General features: G+C 37.7%; 1 protein-coding gene across 2 annotated transcripts in view; it reads right to left on the bottom strand.

The window, feature by feature from the left end:
* Window positions 1–18,426, bottom strand: part of KIFAP3 (kinesin associated protein 3) — a 257,782-nt gene that overhangs the window by 202,499 nt on the left and 36,857 nt on the right. For both annotated transcript variants that reach the window (XM_010594968.2, XM_010594969.3), the window contains exons 3-8: window positions 17,017–17,171; window positions 14,613–14,668; window positions 13,726–13,867; window positions 6,542–6,641; window positions 5,350–5,474; window positions 2,175–2,273 (exon numbers count right to left, since the gene is read on the bottom strand). In XM_010594968.2, the coding sequence (XP_010593270.1) occupies window positions 2,175–2,273; window positions 5,350–5,474; window positions 6,542–6,641; window positions 13,726–13,867; window positions 14,613–14,668; window positions 17,017–17,171 (677 nt within the window). The remainder of the gene's footprint in view (window positions 1–2,174; window positions 2,274–5,349; window positions 5,475–6,541; window positions 6,642–13,725; window positions 13,868–14,612; window positions 14,669–17,016; window positions 17,172–18,426) is intronic.

The raw sequence follows: 18,426 nt of genomic DNA, 5'->3' as shown, positions 1-18,426 counted from the left end.
TGATCTGGCTCTGAACTTTTCCATCACCCTGAACAGAAGCTCAGTGTCCCCTCCGCAACCAGTCCCTCTTTCTTCCTCTGTCCTGCACACCTATGGTAATCACTAATAATCTTAGGTCTGTGTACACTTGCTTATTCTACATACTTAAGTGGAATCATGCAATATTTGCCCTTTTGTGGCTGACTTATTTCATTCAGCAAGGCATTTTCAAGGTTCATCCATGCTGTAACATACATCATGGCTTCATTTCTCTTTATGGTTGGGTAAGATTCCATTGTATGTAAGTACCACTTCATCTGTTAACGGACGTTTAGGTTGTTTCCATCTTTTGGCTACTGTGAATACTGCTGCAATGAATTCTGGTGTACATGTATGTTTCTGTTCCTGCTTTAAATTCTTTTGGGTATACACCTAGAAGTGGAACTGCTAGATTGTATAATTCCGTTTAAGTTTTTGAGGAACTATCAGACTGTGTTCCACAGTGGCTGTACCATTTTACAATCCCACCAGCAACGGATAAGGGTTCCAATTTTTCCACATCTTCCTTCACCAACACCTACTGTTTTCCGTTTTTTTAATCACAGCCATCTTAGTGGGTGTGAAGTGATATCTTATCGTGGTTTTGATTTTAATTTCCCTAATGACTAATGATGTTGAGCATCTTTGCATGTGCTTATTGGCCTTTTGTATCTCTTCTTTGGTGAAATGTCTATTCAGGTACTTTGCCCATTTTTTGATTGTGTTGTTTGTCCTTCCGTTGTTAAGTTGTAGGGGTTCTTTATATGTTCTGGATAATAAACTTTTATCAGATAAATATGATTTCCAAAATTTTTCCCCCAATCTATAGGTTGTCTCTTCACTTTGTCAATAAACATCTTTCATGAACAAAATTTTAAACTTTGATGAATTCTCATTTATCTTTCATCTACTATTGCTTGTGTTTTCAGTGTCATATCTAAGAATTCATTGCTGTAAACTAGATCCCGAAGCACTACCTGTATGTTTTCTTCTAAGAGTTCTGTGGTTTCGAAATCTTACGTTTAGGTTGTTGATCCATTCTGAGTTAGTTTTTGTATATGGTGTGAGGTATGGGTCCAGGTACATGCTTATGTTTTGGAAATCCAGTTGTCTCAGCACTACTTATTAAACAGACTATTCTTTCCCCATTGGATGGATTTAGTACCCTTATTGAAGATCAACAGACCATAAGTGTGTGGGTTTATTGCTGGACTCTCAGTTCTATTCCATTGGTTTATCTCTCTATTACTATACTAATATGAGACTATTTTGATTAGTGCGGCTTTATAATATGCCTTGAGATCAGGAAGTGTGAGTTGTCCTACTTTGTTCTTTTTCGAAATTGCTTTGGCTATTTGGGGCCCCTTACAGTTCCATATAAATCTGAGGATTCGCTTTTCCATTTCTGCAAAGAAGGTTATTGGCAGTTTGATCAGTATTGTACTGAGTCTGTAAATTACTTTAGGGGTACTGACATCTTCACAATATTGGGTCTTCTGATCCATGAGCACAGAATACCCTTCCATTTATTTCTTTAATTTCTTTCAGTAATGTTTTATAGTTTTCAGTGTACAAAGGGCCAATGAACTGAAAATCAATAACCACCTGCAAATGAGAAACTGATTTGCACACTTAAAAGCCCCACATCATTCTCACTGACCATCATAAGATTTTGTACCTTAGTGACCTAGAAACCATACAACTGAAATCTCTCAATAAAAAATTTCCTATTAAAAAAGATACATTTTGAAAACATTAAAAAAAATATATTAAAAAGATACATTTTGAAAACATTCATATCAATTTCCAAGGAAAGTAACAAAAATATTCACTTTATTATATAAGACAAGTAAGTTAAGATTTGCAGAAAACAGGATTCTTATTGAAAAGGCCAAAAATTGGATTAAAAAATCTTCTCTAAGTAAAAACATTATAAATACATATACATTTAAGACCTGAATAGAGTACTTCGGTGGAAAGACAATGGAATTAAATTTAAAACATTGTTCCTCAAGCTAAAGACAGAGGAACTTGTAGCATATTAAAACTTATAGAACTTTCAGTTATTCTGGTATTTTACTGCAATGATAAAACTAGAACAAAATAAATGTTTTTAGAGTAATCAGTTGCATTTCTAATAGTATAAGAATTCATACCTCGTAAAAGCTGTTCCTGTTTTACCACAAGCCCCTGGTATTTTTTAAATGTTTTTTCATAATCCTTTCTCAAGGTTTGGTTTTCAGGGTCTTCATCAAGTAAACAACCTAAGTTAAGGATTATATGTACTCACTGAAGCAAAGAAAAAACTTACTGAAAAATATTATGACAGACAACACTATTAAATTTTATATGCAACTTTACTCCATTGTTTTCTCTAAAAAAAAAAAAAAATTTTTTTTTTTTTATAGTTTATTTCTACTAAAATGTTGTTGTCTGCACAATAACTGTGGTATAAGACGACATCATAGCCTAGGGTTCAAACATACCCTCAGAGTCACAGTGTGCACACTTCTGACCTTCACCAAGTACTTGAATCCTCAGAAATTGCACACAAATATTTTATGTAGGTATACAAGTCTAGAACTTTCAACAGATTATCAAATGGATCCATGGATCCTTAACAAGTAAATTACATAATAAAATACTGGATTCGTCTTCAGACAGATGCCCAGAATATTTAAAGGGCGCAGGCTAGATCTAAAGCTTTTTATCACCCTCTTCAGACCACGGATTCCAAAAGAAGGATCCTAGAATTACATGTAGACAAATTTTAAAAAGCTTATCTTATACTCCAAAATAGTCCCCTGGGCTTGTAGAAATAACCGGTCCCTTTAGTTTGACTTCAGAATCCCCAAAAAGCCAAAAAAACCAAACCCACTGTTGTCGAGTAGATTTCGGCTCATAGCGACCCTATAGGACAGACTAGACCTGCCCCGTAGAGTTTCCAAGGAGCGCCTGGCGGATTTGAACTGTTAACCTTTTCGTTAGCAGCTGTAGCACTTAACCACTATACCACTAGGGTTTCCTCAGAATCCCCAAGCACTTAAAAATAACCCCAGAAAATGAGTCAAGCAGTCGACCTTCTAGAATGTTATTTGCATCAAAATAGAAGGAATATTTGCATCAAAATAGAAGGAAACTTAGGGCTTAGTAAAATAGTACATTATTTCAGGAAAAAGGGCCAGAATCCTGAAAGGTAATTTTTATATCTCCTTAATGGTCACAACCCGCTGATCCTAAGACACATTTTCCCCACTGCAAAATTGGGATGCATCTTATAATCCACGACGTGTCCCTGTTTAACTGGAAGCATTCTTTCCTTAGGAGTTCATAAACAATAGTGTATCTTACAGTCAGTGGTGTCTGACAGAAATACAACATGTCCTGAAATACCAGTTCTGTCACCAATCATAATCACAAAGGAAGCGTTGTAAATTAACAATCAATAAAAAGTCCCAGTACTGGTCCTCTCCCTTCCTCTCCTATTTAACTAAATTTTGGTTACACTGAACCATTCAGGGTTGGGACTCCAGGACTGATCTCAAGTCTCCAAGGTTATTGAGCTATCCTAGTAGTTCAGGTCAATACCAATCTAGATGCAAGAACCTTACGGCAAACATAGAAAATTTTCAAACCTGTTGAGATCCTAATTAAGAAAATTCAAAGTTGGGGGGAGGTGCATTTTTACAGTGTTTTGGGGATTCCAAGTGACAATTATAAAACCTTGAGAGATCCTGTACAGAATGCTCAGCATTAATCCATATAGCACAGTGGAGATAAAATTCAAGTCTTAAGGATTCTCTGGAGGCCAAAGTTAATCTAAGAATATTGCCCACTTTTTCCACTAAGGGAAGGTATGAAACGTATGATACTTTGTACGACAGAAATAACGTTTTCACTTTTTAAAAGACACCAGTAAATTCCAGGTTCAAAGGGAAGGAACCAGCATGCTTGTTAATCTGGGACACATTACACAAGGACAGGTACGAATAAGCCAGGGCATTCAGTCGAGAGGAGTTATACGCATGTCACACTAAGACAGGTATGAATAAGTCAGGGTATTCAGTTGAGAGGAGTTATACACACGTCACACAAGGACAGGTATGAATAAGCCAGGGCATTCAGTTGAGAGGTGTTATACACGTCACACAAGGACAGGTATGAACAAGCCAGGGCATTAAGTCGAGAGGAGTCATACGTGTGTCACACAAACACAGGTATGAATAAGCCAGGGCATTCAGTTGAGAGGAGTTATACACACGTCACACAAGGACAGGTATGAATAAGCCAGGGCATTCAGTCGAGAGGAGTTATACACACATCACACAAGGACAGGTATGAACAAGCCAGGGCATTAAGTTGAGAGGAGTCATACGTGTGTCACACAAACACAGGTATGAATAAGCCAGGGCATTCAGTCGAGAGGAGTTATACACACGTCACACAAGGACAGGTATGAATAAGCCAGGGCATTCAGTCGAGAGGAGTCATACACGTGTCACACAAACACAGGTATGAATAAGCCAGGGCATTCAGTCGAGAGGAGTTGTATTTGTAGAGGTAATGTGATAAATATCTTCAAATATGAGAACTGTGATACTGAAGAGAATGTCTTTATTCTATACTGCTTCAGTGTGGAAGGCTAGAACAAAGGGATAGAAGTTACCAAAAAATGGACTCTGGTTCACTAAACAAAAGACAATTATAGTAAGTAGAAGCCCAAACCACAAAATGGGCTGAATCACTAAGCAGTTACACTATTAGAGAAGAGCCTATATAACCATCGCCCAGGAATGTTGCAGAAAAGATTCCTGATTGCAAGACAGGTTAATTTCTAAGGTTCCTTTTATAGGTTCTATCATCTCCTAGGGCTCTCCAATTTGTATTTATTAAGAAAGTATTTTTGCACTTAATTAGAAAAACAACTTAAAATTAGGTTCATCACCAAATTTATGTCCACTCTAAGCAAAGTCACTCTAGTACTCAGAGAGATGTACTGAACAAAAAGCATCCGTGGTGAGCCAGGCTTTAGCTAACCAACGGATCTCAGGGGACAAATGGTAAAGCCACTCAGGGACTCACCAACCCAGGTAGGCACACCCACCACTGTTTGCTCCTGCTACCTAACTAATCAAAATTGTGAACAAAATCATATGTCCAACTACATTCATTCTGACATTTTCTATCTTTATCTTAACCTTCAACACACAAAGTGTCTTGCCTGTTTCCAAGTAATCTGAATGGCAAATAAAAATAACAACAAAACCATCCCATTTATCCAAATGATAGCAAGAGGCAACAACGGGGTGAAATTCCATTCTTAAAGGATATCAGCTTTCTTCTTCTTAGAAAGTTCTTCTTGCCAAAGCTCATGTCTTTTCAATTCATGATCAATGATATTCATGCATAGAGCTCCAATTTTATAATGGGTGATAAGTCCATGAAACTGAGAAAAGCTTTAAAAAAGAGATTTTAATAGGTATTTAAAGGAATACATTCTACGGGCTGAGGAAATTTGCTTTGGGTACACTTTAGTACAAGCAGTAAATGAATATACTCATAGTAAACTAGAAAGACTTGAAATTATAAGATTACTTTGAAATATATTTTAACTTATCTGAAATCGCTTATTTTTAAGAAGTTAGAATTAAAATACATTTTTGTGATTAACTACTCAGATACTTTCAAAATAATTTTCAGACTATCATCTAACAAAACTAATAATGTAACAATACTATAAATCCATCTTATTTATTGTATAAAACCGGTATCAGACAATAAACAAATCAATAGCATATCAGTAATAAGGATCTGTACATATTTCCTATACAATTCATTCGTTCAGATATTTATCCAATAAATGTATTCGGTGATGCTGCCATATTTGTAGAATAGAGGCAAGCAGTTCTCTAAGAATTGGCTAGAAGCTTTTCACAATGCCTGAATAAACATCCTCTTTCTAAAGAACATATGTTGATAAATAATATATATATACATGATGTGTATGTGTGTGTACATGTATTTGTATATATAACAATAACAGTTATTGAGCGCTTTTTCTGGGTCAAAGTTTATTCTATATATTTTAGCTCATTAATTCATTTAATCCTAAAACGTACCCTAAACCAAGCCTGTTGCTGTCAAGTTGATTCCGACTCATACTACTATCCACATTCTGCAGACGAGGAGAGTGAGATACGAGAAGTTAAAAATGCAACCAAGGTCACAAAGCTAAGAAATAGCAGGGCAAATCCAAACAGTCTACTTCCACAGCCTTAAACTCTAAACCATTACACTATCCTACCGCGTGTGTGTACATGCACAGGTATGTGTCAACTGGATGAAAGAATAACAGAGCAGGAGAGAGAATGGGAAACAAACATAAATTAGAGTTCAGAGGCAGGGCATGGACAGACACGCAGAAAGCCCAAGAACACAAGTGATTTAGAGACTGAACCAATGGCAGAGAGAAATACAGAGATAGACTAGCACTTTTATTTTACTTCATAATTTTTATACTTACCTGGAAAAGCAAAAAAAGATGTAAATTATATTTGTAGCTAACTCAACACTTTGCTTCCAGTCTTCTCTCAGGACTCTTGCTAATGCACCAAGGGCAGTTTCTAAGGAAACATATAAAAATGATCATTCGCCTTGCCTCTGGTATAAAGGATGATTTGATTTTAAATGTCTAGTCATTAATAAATAACAAGGCTAAGATAGAACTGGAACAAAAAGTAGGGTGCTATTTCCCAAAACAGCTATTTTTAAAACTAAAATACAACTTTTATTTAAAAAGTTAACATATAGCTACAACTGTAAACAGAAAAATAAAATGATATAAAGAAACATAATATGAATATTGGAAACCCTGGTGACGTAGTAGTTAAGTGCTACAGCTGCTAACCACAGGGTCGGCAGTTCCGACTCGATGGCACTGGGTTGGTTTTGTTGGGTTAATATGAATATTACGGGTGATAATAAAATAATAAGATGATCATATTTATTTCTTGATTTTCATTTCTCTGTAATCTTTTTACTGTACTACCAATTTTTCTCTTTTTTTACATATGATTTCACGTATTTGAGAATAAGAAAAAAAGTAGGATAAGTCTAGAAAAACATAATGAACAGCTGAGCAGGTTAAAACCAAATTTATTAAAGCAAATTAACAAGTAAATAATATTTATGCAACAACGGGCTCAAGCATAACAACGATTATGAGAATGGTACAGGACTGGCAGAATTTCCTTCTGTTATACACAGGGTTGCTGTGAGTCGGAAGCAACTCGATGCCATCTGACAACAGAATTTACACATAGAAAAATAAGCAATATTTCAGTATCATGCTAATATTTCAGTTATCAGTAACAGACATAATATTAAAAATATTTCATAAAAATTAGCTTCAGGCTAAGCTAATAAACATCTCTGCTAGATCTTTTTCTTGAGCAAGGTAAAATTAATGAACTGATTAACAAGAATTACCATATATTAAATAAACATAAAATGAGACTGGGTTCAAATTTACGCTGTTGTGAGGTATGTAACTCTTAAAATAATCAAAATAATATAAAAATTTTTTATGCTAAAATGCAGAGGTCATAATTTAACTTTCTTCAATAGGCACTTGGGAACTACTGTACTTCATGAAATATATTATCAGTATTTATCATGGTAATGAAAAGCTTCAGGTTATTTGAGCTCTCTGACCATTCAGATTATGAAAAAAAACAAGAATTAACTGTATTTACTATTAATCTAGTTAGATAATGAATTTTTAACAAACTAAAAAATAGCCTATAATAGCATTTCACAATTTACCTTGCAGAGCACTGGTCTAGCATATGCTTTGAACAAAATTATTCCAAAGTCCAATAAATAGGCAGGCAATGCACATTAAAACGCAAAGGCTCCGCAGACAGGCAGTGCTACTTAATAAGGAATGTGGTTTCCTTTAATCCACTATTTCCCAAATGCACCTGGCTTTGGAGAATAATGTTCTATAATGTCATAGATTTAGACAAAGGTTTAGCGACCTATTTGGCAATCTTTATTTCATTTTTTCTCTTTAGTACAGTTATGTACATAGAATAAATATCTCAATAAAAATATAGCTATAGGAATTGTATACAGGTTATTAAGAGACAGCCAAAAGAAAAGTGCCAAGGTTACAGAAGGGTAGATGACAACCCAAAATTAATTTGTAAATTGAATACAATCACAATCAAAATCCCCTCATGGTTTTTTAGAGAATTTGATATATTGATTCTCAAATAAATATATAAGTGGAATATACAAGGCCAGCAAAGACAATCTCGGGGGGAGAAAAGCAAATTCGGGCACTTGTCTTACATGTTCTAAAGCTCTAGCTAAAAAACAAAACGTAACAACAATAACAAACAGTATGGCACAGGTATAGAAAAACCCCAGTGCCGTCGAGTCATGGCACAGGTAGGAATCCTCAAATAGATCAACGGAACAGAAGACAGAGCACCAAACCAGACCCAGGTATATATGGGAACAGTACCTCACACTGAAAAACGGTTCAAGGAATATCTGTTGAATAAAAGAATGGCAGGTATATGGTAGAGAAGGTGTTTCAAATCCTTGGGCATTCCACCAACTAGGCTGGGGTAACTGGCTATCCAATATGGAAAAAAGTAAAGTTAAAATTAAATCTCTCCTCCCACCTTAAATGAAAATAAATTCTAGGGCCAAGCACTTCCAGCAGGGCAGAGTAAGGATCTCCAAAAACACACTCCTCCATGAGCAGAATGACAACACTGGTAAAAACGGTCAAAATCAACTTTTTCAGAGCTCTGCAAATTAACCAAAGGGTTGCAATTCAAGGAGTGTTTATTTCAGGGGGGAAAAAAAAATTCTTGATAAGAACAGTGAGCCTTGTGGCATTTTAACTTTCCCTAATTCCATTCCCCTTAGCCCAGCTTCATGGTAGACCTTGCAAATTAACAGCATCAGAACTAAGCCATCTGTGAAAACCAGCAGCCTAATAGCAACTGGGAGACAGAACAGTGTGGAAATCCCCAAAAGCCACATCCCCAGAGAACTGACACTACGTGACCTATTTGGATGCTCGCTGAAAAGCTCCGCTCTCACAGTCTGTCTTTGGGGAGTGACTGCTAATTGCCATGGGTTCACCTCTGAGGTGATGAAATGTTCTGGAATTCAATAGTGGCAATGGCTTTAAAACTCTGTGAAGACACTAAAATCCAGGGAATTGTTCACTGTAAAAGAGTATATAAATGATAGCTCAACAAAGCTGTTATAAAAACATCCCAAGTAAATTAAAAATTTCAGTTTAAAACAAAACAAATACTAAAGGATATTTGAAAAAATATAGGAGAATATCCACAAATACATAAAAAAAGACTTAAATTTGAGTACATCAAAATTTAAAAGTTCTGTATCACAAAAAGATACCATACACAAAAAAGAAAAAGGGCAAGTAATCGAGAGAAACTATTCCTAAGTACATAAGATAAAAATGATTAGAATTCAGAATATAAACATTTAAGACACGAAAACCATACACAGTCTTCCTGTTATTCACAGTAGTTATGTTCCATAAAGTTCCTGTGAACACTGAATTAGCAAATATTGAACCAGTCTTGCTCGACCTCAGCTGGGGATTTTTTGCTGCTTTGCGGATATACGTGTCTCCGAGTGACTGCAAAACTGTCCTGAGTGTTTTTAGTGAATTCTTAGTGAATTCATGAATATGGAATCCACGAATAATGAGGATCAACTGTATATGTATGTGTGCATATATATAATACTTCAGAAATGACTACAAAATTCACAGGGGAAGAATTCCAAAAGTCTAGTAACGTAATAAGATGATGATGCTCATTAGAAATCCAGCAAATGCAAGTTATAATAATGAGGTATTGTTTACCAACTACACAATGGCAAAATGTGAAAGTTTCAGACTTTCATATTCCACTGGTATGGGGATATAGTGGCACAAACATTTTGAATGGCAATTTGGCAATATCCCTTAAAACATTAAGACCTTTGTAATTTTATCTCTGTACACATACCCTAAAAAAATTCTTGGTTGGATATATAAGAAGACATGCACAAAACTGTTCACTGAAGCAACATTCCTTATTGAAAAACGTGGAAACAATCCAATGCTCATCCGTACAGAAATGGTTAAAGAAAATGTATAAATTCATAAAATGTAATAATTGAAAGTAGTTAAAAGAAAGTAAATTGCATCTATATATATCTATATCCATGTAATCTCAAAATATTGCTGTATGCAGAAAAAAAATTACCAAATAGGTATTATGATACTATTAATTTAAAAATTCAAATAAAGCAATACTCTGTATTTTAGTATGAAACACACACACACATATGTAAAAGTATTAAAAAGATCTGGAAGAATGCACTCCAAACTCATATAACAAATTACGGGATAATGTTCAAAGCAGATTTTATCTGTAGTGTTCTAATTATTTTGAAAGAATATATTGATGTATTAGTTGTATAATTTTAAAAGTAGTTAAAATGTAGATTTCTAATTGGAATCCTAGTTCTGTCTTAGGGCTCTGTGGACACAGCTCGAGATACAAGCTCTCAGCTATAAACTGCTGTCGTGCACTGTCCAGCCTCCATCACAGAGGCCCAGGCAACAGAAAAAAGAAAAAGGTATTCTTTCTCACATGAAGGAAACCAGATAATAATGACATCTGCCTTTTTTTTTTTTCTGAAAGAAGTACAGTCAGAGAATTATGCATTTAGAATAAGTCTATAGTGTTATTACTGAGCAAAAGATTTTAAAAGCCTAATACCTCCTTTTCTTTACTACAAAGCACTCCTAGAGAAAGACAAACACCTGGTGTTAAATTCAATCTAAATGAAATTATAAAGACACATAACTTTTGCTGTGCTACTGACATAAAACTAATGCTGAAACTCTAATAAAAACATTATATACATGTACAAATGTTAGAAGTTTAATCTTGTACTCTGTTTTAAAAAGTAAAGTTTTTCAGAATAGAAGAAAAGACATGCTACTGTTAATGCCAGATTTTCCTTGTTTAAATTAAATGGTTTGAGAATTCTCCAGAGGATTTAAACGCTACTAAATGTTAACAAATTTGAATAAGAAAGAAGGTGATAGAGAGCTGTAAAATATTCGCATTCCTAATTTTGGTATAAATCATTTTAGCATGCACCTCTATTAAAAATAAAATCAACTGCAATCAAGTTGATTCCGACTCATGGTGACCCGTGTGTGTCAGAGTACACTGCGCTCCATGGGGTTGATTCCGACTCATGGCGACCCCGTGTGTGTCAGAGTACACTGCGCTCCACGGGGTTGATTCCGACTCATGGCGACCCCGTGTGTGTCAGAGTACACTGCGCTCCACGGGGTTGATTCCGACTCATGGCGACCCGTGTGTGTCAGAGTACACTGCGCTCCGCGGGGTTGATTCCGACTCAGGGCGACCCGTGTGTGTCAGAGTACACTGCGCTCCACGGGGTTGATTCCGACTCATGGCAACCCCGTGTGTGTCAGAGTACACTGCGCTCCGCGGGGTTGATTCCGACTCATGGCAACCCCGTGTGTGTCAGAGTACACTGCGCTCCGCGGGGTTGATTCCGACTCAGGGCGACCCGTGTGTGTCAGAGTACACTGCGCTCCACGGGGTTGATTCCGACTCATGGCAACCCCGTGTGTGTCAGAGTACACTGCGCTCCGCGGGGTTGATTCCGACTCACGGCGACCCCGTGTGTGTCAGAGTACACTGCGCTCCACGGGTTGATTCCGACTCATGGCAACCCCGTGTGTGTCAGAGTACACTGCGCTCCGCGGGGTTGATTCCGACTCACGGCAACCCCGTGTGTGTCAGAGTACACTGCGCTCCGCGGGGTTGATTCCGACTCAGGGCGACCCGTGTGTGTCAGAGTACACTGCGCTCCACGGGGTTGATTCCGACTCATGGCAACCCCGTGTGTGTCAGAGTACACTGCGCTCCGCGGGGTTGATCCCGACTCACGGCGACCCCGTGTGTGTCAGAGTACACTGCGCTCCGCGGGGTTGATTCCGACTCATGGCAACCCCGTGTGTGTCAGAGTACACTGCGCTCCGCGGGGTTGATTCCGACTCAGGGCGACCCGTGTGTGTCAGAGTACACTGCGCTCCACGGTGTTGATTCCGACTCATGGCAACCCCGTGTGTGTCAGAGTACACTGCGCTCCGCGGGGTTGATTCCGACTCAGGGCGACCCGTGTGTGTCAGAGTACACTGCGCTCCGTGGGGTTGATTCCGACTCATGGCAACCCCGTGTGTGTCAGAGTACACTGCGCTCCGCGGGGTTGATTCTGACTCATGGCAACCCCGTGTGTGTCAGAGTACACTGCGCTCCGCGGGGTTGATTCCGACTCGTGGCAACCCCGTGTGTGTCAGAGTACACTGCGCTCCGCGGGGTTGATTCCGACTCAGGGCGACCCGTGTGTGTCAGAGTACACTGCGCTCCGCGGGGTTGATTCCGACTCATGGCAACCCCGTGTGTGTCAGAGTACACTGCGCTCCGCGGGGTTGATTCTGACTCGTGGCAACCCCGTGTGTGTCAGAGTACACTGCGCTCCGCGGGGTTGATTCCGACTCGTGGCAACCCCGTGTGTGTCAGAGTACACTGCGCTCCGCGGGGTTGATTCCGACTCGTGGCAACCCCGTGTGTGTCAGAGTACACTGCGCTCCACGGGGTTGATCCCGACTCGTGGCGACCCCGTGTGTGTCAGAGTACACTGCGCTCCACGGGGTTGATCCCGACTCACGGCAACCCCGTGTGTGTCAGAGTACACTGCGCTCCACGGTGTTGATTGCGACTCACGGCAACCCCGTGTGTGTCAGAGTACACTGCGCTCCACGGGGTTGATTCCGACTCATGGCGACCCGTGTGTGTCAGAGTACACTGCGCTCCACGGGCTTGATTCCGACTCATGGCAACCCCGTGTGTGTCAGAGTACACTGCGCTCCGCGGGGTTGATTGCGACTCATGGCAACCCCGTGTGTGTCAGAGTACACTGCGCTCCACGGTGTTGATTGCGACTCATGGCAACCCCGTGTGTGTCAGAGTACACTGCGCTCCGCGGGGTTGATTCCGACTCATGGCGACCCGTGTGTGTCAGAGTACACTGCGCTCCACGGGCTTGATTCCGACTCATGGCAACCCCGTGTGTGTCAGAGTACACTGCGCTCCGCGGGGTTGATTGCGACTCATGGCAACCCCGTGTGTGTCAGAGTACACTGCGCTTCACGGTGTTGATTGCGACTCATGGCAACCCCGTGTGTGTCAGAGTACACTGCGCTCCACGGGGTTGATTCCGACTCATGGCGACCCGTGTGTGTCAGAGTACACTGCGTTCCGCGGGGTTGATTCCGACTCATGGCAACCCCGTGTGTGTCAGAGTACACTGCGCTCCACGGGGTTGATTCCGACTCATGGCAACCCCGTGTGTGTCAGAGTACACTGCGCTCCACAGGGTTGTCAGCCGCTGATGTTTCCAAAGTAGGTCACGAGGACTTTCTTCTGAGGGGCCTCTGAGTGGACCTGAGCCTCCGTCACTAACTGTCTGCACCACCCAGGGACTCCTACCTCTATTATAGTAGATATTTAAAGGGTTCACGGTTATTTTTATATTATAATATTTATAGCTATAAATCACCATTCAAGAGTAGTTCTTCCAAGTTGTCAGGGTTTCGAGCAAGCTGCAGGATCAAAGCAGAACCCCGAACCTTGTCAGGAATATCTTCATATAATAATTCAATGTATTCATCCATGTCATTAATGTTAGCAACTTCATCGATCTGAAACAAAGGCAGGGACAGGAAGTACTAAAAACGAAAACAATATTTAAGACATCCATGGTCGAAGAAACAGTTTGTGATTAATGTACTGCCCTTTACAACAACATGTAAATTTTCAAAGAATTCATAGTAGCTTTTTTTTTGTTGGAGGAAAATTAGACCTTTAGGGTCTAGGGCTCCAATACAAAAGTAGTAACAAATCATATGGTAAAATGGGATATACATAAATTCTAAAAATTTTTCTATCAACACAAAGTATTTCAAATGCAGTACAAATTGATTTGTACCTACTATAATAGATTACACAATATTCCAAAACATATTACAATAAGAATACATAAAACATTTTCACAACTTATTTATTTTATGAATAAATTATACCTAAAAAGCACACCAAATAATTTTGTCTGTATTAATTTAAATACTGCTTTTGTACCTTTGGAAACCCTGGTGGCGTAGTGGTTAAGTGCTATGGCTGCTCACCAAGAGGTCGGCAGTTGAAATCCACCAGGTGCTCCTTGGAAACTCTATAGGGGCAGTTCTACTCTGTCCTATAGGGTCGCTATGAGTCAGAATCGACTCAACGGCAGTGGTTTTGGGTTTGGGTTTCTACCTTTTTCAGATACTTGTAAAGTTCAGTAATTTTTAAAAATTTTCTCATCTGAATAATGTGCCTTATGCATTTTCGATGGAAAAAGGAAACACCCTACAATCAATTCTCTATTAGATCAGAATACAATCTTACCTCCATTCCTTCAAAAGGAGGTGGATCTTTAGGTTTGCTTGATTTTTCTTTTTTTTCTGTAAAAAAGAAAAAAAAATACATATATATTCTTTTTTAATGAGAAGCATTATATTTGTAGTGTTTCTGGGTAAATTCCTGTTTTTAGCAGCTGAGCTTAATTCTAGCTAAGCTGGGGGCCTTAAACCGAATAGTCTATAGAATAGTATTTTTTAATGTATGAAAAATGTTCACCTACAGTCCATCTGTTCTGATGAGGTTATCAAGGAGAGTATAAATGAACAGAATCTATAAATAATCCCCTAAGTTATGGTAGGCAGTAGTTTTATCTTCCTCCCTAGTTAACTTTTTGGTTATGCACGTAACCAGGCTTATCAACAAAAAGCAAAAAGTCTATTTTAAGTTTCCTTTCTTTCCCTTCCTAATTCTCAATTAAGGTAGGAACAGAAAAGCCAACAAGGCAAAGAAAAAGAGATGACTTGGGTAAAATGAAAATGAAAATTAACAAAGAAATGATCTGGATAATATAAAAGCTAAAACAAAGAACAGCTGCTAAGCGATGGTTTTGACAAGTATAATTAAGATCATAAATTAGAAGGCAAATATCCCATATCTGTGCTAATTTAAACTTGTTCCCAAATAAGTTAAAGAGACATCCAAAGGTGAACACCTTGAGCCATTTGTTATAATGAATTATTTTGATTAATTACAATTTCATTTTCTAGCAGAAAGCTATCAAAAATATCTTAATGATGTGGCTCAAAACAACCTAAGTACACATGCAATACATGTTTGTTTAAAATAAGTTATAGTAACATATTTTTATTCTATAATTAATATGTTTCACAAAGAATAGGAGTTAGCCCTATTCTTTTCAAAGAGGATGGCAGCCACTGTAAATAAGCTCATGTTTTCTCAGCAGCTAAATTTTACCACAAACATAATTTACCTTGACAGTGGCTTTATGTGAGTAAAGAAAAATCAGTAAAGACTCACATAGAGAAATAAATATTATTTGTTTTGTTTCAACCATTTTTAGGACAAGGCATCTGGCTTTAAAATACTGAAACCCAGTAACAAAGTTTAGAAAGAAAAATGGAATAGCTTTTTAAACGGAATGCACGTTTGATACAGCAAAGCATTTCATACACGCCTTCAAACACTAGTATCCATACGGGGAAGCATGTCAATCTGAATCATTTTTTTCATGTTATGGTGACGTGAAAATTTTCTCATATTTCTCTAATTTCTCGGAAGAGTGGTGAGAAGGCTGATCTGCTCTGAAAACTCAGTGAAGGTGTTTTATTTATTTGAAGATATTTTATTATAAATGCCTTCAGAATGATATTAATGTGGCATTAGGAAAAATCAGTATTAACTATATTATACAACTCAACCAACATTGCTCACTTTGAATCTATATGAAGATGTGTTCTCTCTTCATTTATAGAGTTTTCTTAGCAATGAGATTCCAACATAAAATATCTACTTTTCATAAAAATTCTTCTTGATAAACAATATTTTACTTATCCAGATGGCACTTACTATAATTAACAAGCATACCCTGTGTGCCGGCCATGTGATTTGAAACAAGCTCAAAATGCTTATTTTTGCCTTTGAACATATTCATAGCTATTTAGTTGATGCAACAAATATATATGGATCATATAATATGTGTTAGACACTGTTCAGGGCTAACAAAAGTGTACATTAAACATAGGCATTTTATTTGCTGAGGATCAAGAGGGAAGACTGATTAATTTTAAAAAAGTCTAACTTTTTTTTTTTTTTTAATTTAGTACAATCAAAACCTGAGTGCATGTAAGTTACTTCAAGGGCAGCATATTTTAAAACTCACCAGTGGTAAAAGAAAGATATGCAGACTTAATAAATATTGTGAGAAGGCATAACTAACCATTCGACTATCAAAGATAACCTTCCATTTAAACATGTTTTGTTTTGGTTTAGATTATTTAGAAATGCTTTCATAAACAGTCATTTGCTTAGTTCTTAATCTGTTAATGGCTTGGTTCTTTTACGAGGGAATCGATGATAGGAGAATAATAGACACTGAAGAATAAAAAGTAATATTTTCCTAAAAAAGGATCAACAAAAGTTATACCCTTAGGATAGTTTAAAGCACATGATATATATTTTAACATTTAAATACTTAAACAATCTATTCAAATTACAAATTAGTATGAAATGAAATCAGATCATTTTATATGAAAGCATCTAATATAAAGCCTAGTACATAGAAAACTAATATAACTGTTTATTCTTTCATTCACTTATTCATAGCAATAGCAAAAAACAAACAAACAAAACCAACATTCAAATATCAAAAGCAGAAAACACAGTCAAACAAGTCTGGCTTTGCACTAAGAAATCAGTAATTCTCCCATACCTTTTCCCGACAATGTATCACGGCGGTTTTGTAGATAATACAACAGCTGCTCCACCTCGTGTAGTTTTGAGGGATGAATGAGTTTACATTCTTCGACCACCTTTCGGGCCAGGGAAGTTATATCCGTGTTAGCATTGAGACTCTTAAGACGAATGCTGCAAGTGTATCAAAATTTCTCAACTCAGGTGTTATATAGGCAAGCAATAGCTTCAAAGAATACTTCTTTCAAATAAATAATTTAAAAAGCATTTAAATGTACCTGACCATATAATATCTCCTTAGTAAAAATATAAAGAAGTATTAGATATAATCAGACTTAGAAAACTACAAGGCAGCGATTTTTCTGAGTTGGACAAACAAGACGGCAAACGGAACATGAAATCTACATCAGACTCTCCCAGGCAGGATGGCATATTCAGAGACTGTTTTACAACAGTACTTCTGATGTAAATGTACAGAAAGCCTTCAGTCACTGTTGCATGTGAGAACACATATCACTAAGAACAGAATCATTTTCTTGACCACATTCACAATCGTTTTTTTTCTTAAAATAGGGGCAAGACAAAATATCGATACTTTTCAGATTCAATTGTTCTAGTGGTAATTATACAGAAGGTAGAAAAGAAAAAAAGGTAGATGCTTATATGAGAAATCCTAAGGAACAACTGAATCCATTACATGCTTAGGTTAGTACATTAAAATATAAATAAACCAGTCCCTCCCTCCTCTTTAACTTAGCCCAGAAGATTCCCTGGGAACCCAGTAAGAAAAGGTTACCCAGTCTGGGATTGCAGCAGGGAGACCTATGAAGATATAAAATCAGGTGCAGTGTGAACATTCAAACTGGTGGCAAGAGACTCTATCGAGGAGATGCAACCATGCAAGGCGTAGACTGAAAAGGAGAAACATAAGAAAGCGGCCACTATGCAGAATTATTTCTTGGTAAAGATGGCTGATTTTTGAGGACAGACATCAAAGTATTAGAGGCAGCAGGAGTGGAGATCTCAGAAAAGCGCTCTATATGCAGCACCTGAGAAATCATTGTTCAAGGGCATATGATCTCTCCTAAAGTCAGTTCAGTGATACAAAGGCCATTTACACAGCCAACCCCAGATCTCTGGCTTTCCTGTGATTCTGTGAGCCACTTAACAGCCTTTTATAAATTCATTTTAGGCTTAAATTTGCTAGAGAGCTTTCTAATGTTTGCAACGAGAACTCTAGCAACACCACGTTCCTTTAAATTTTCACTAACCTATTTGGTGTTCTATGATCCAATTTTCTAACGTTTCTAAATTTTTGATTATATTTTTTTACAGTTTTAGGTGCACATCAGAAGGCAGAGACAGGAAAGAGGCTCCGTTCAAAGAAACACTGTCAGAAGACCTCTCAGTGTTTAATTTTAACAAGAAA

This window comes from Loxodonta africana, chromosome 3 (assembly GCF_030014295.1).
Source record: "Loxodonta africana isolate mLoxAfr1 chromosome 3, mLoxAfr1.hap2, whole genome shotgun sequence".
In the NCBI taxonomy this organism is placed as follows: domain Eukaryota; kingdom Metazoa; phylum Chordata; class Mammalia; order Proboscidea; family Elephantidae; genus Loxodonta; species Loxodonta africana.
This window is presented reverse-complemented; position numbering and strand designations above follow the sequence as displayed.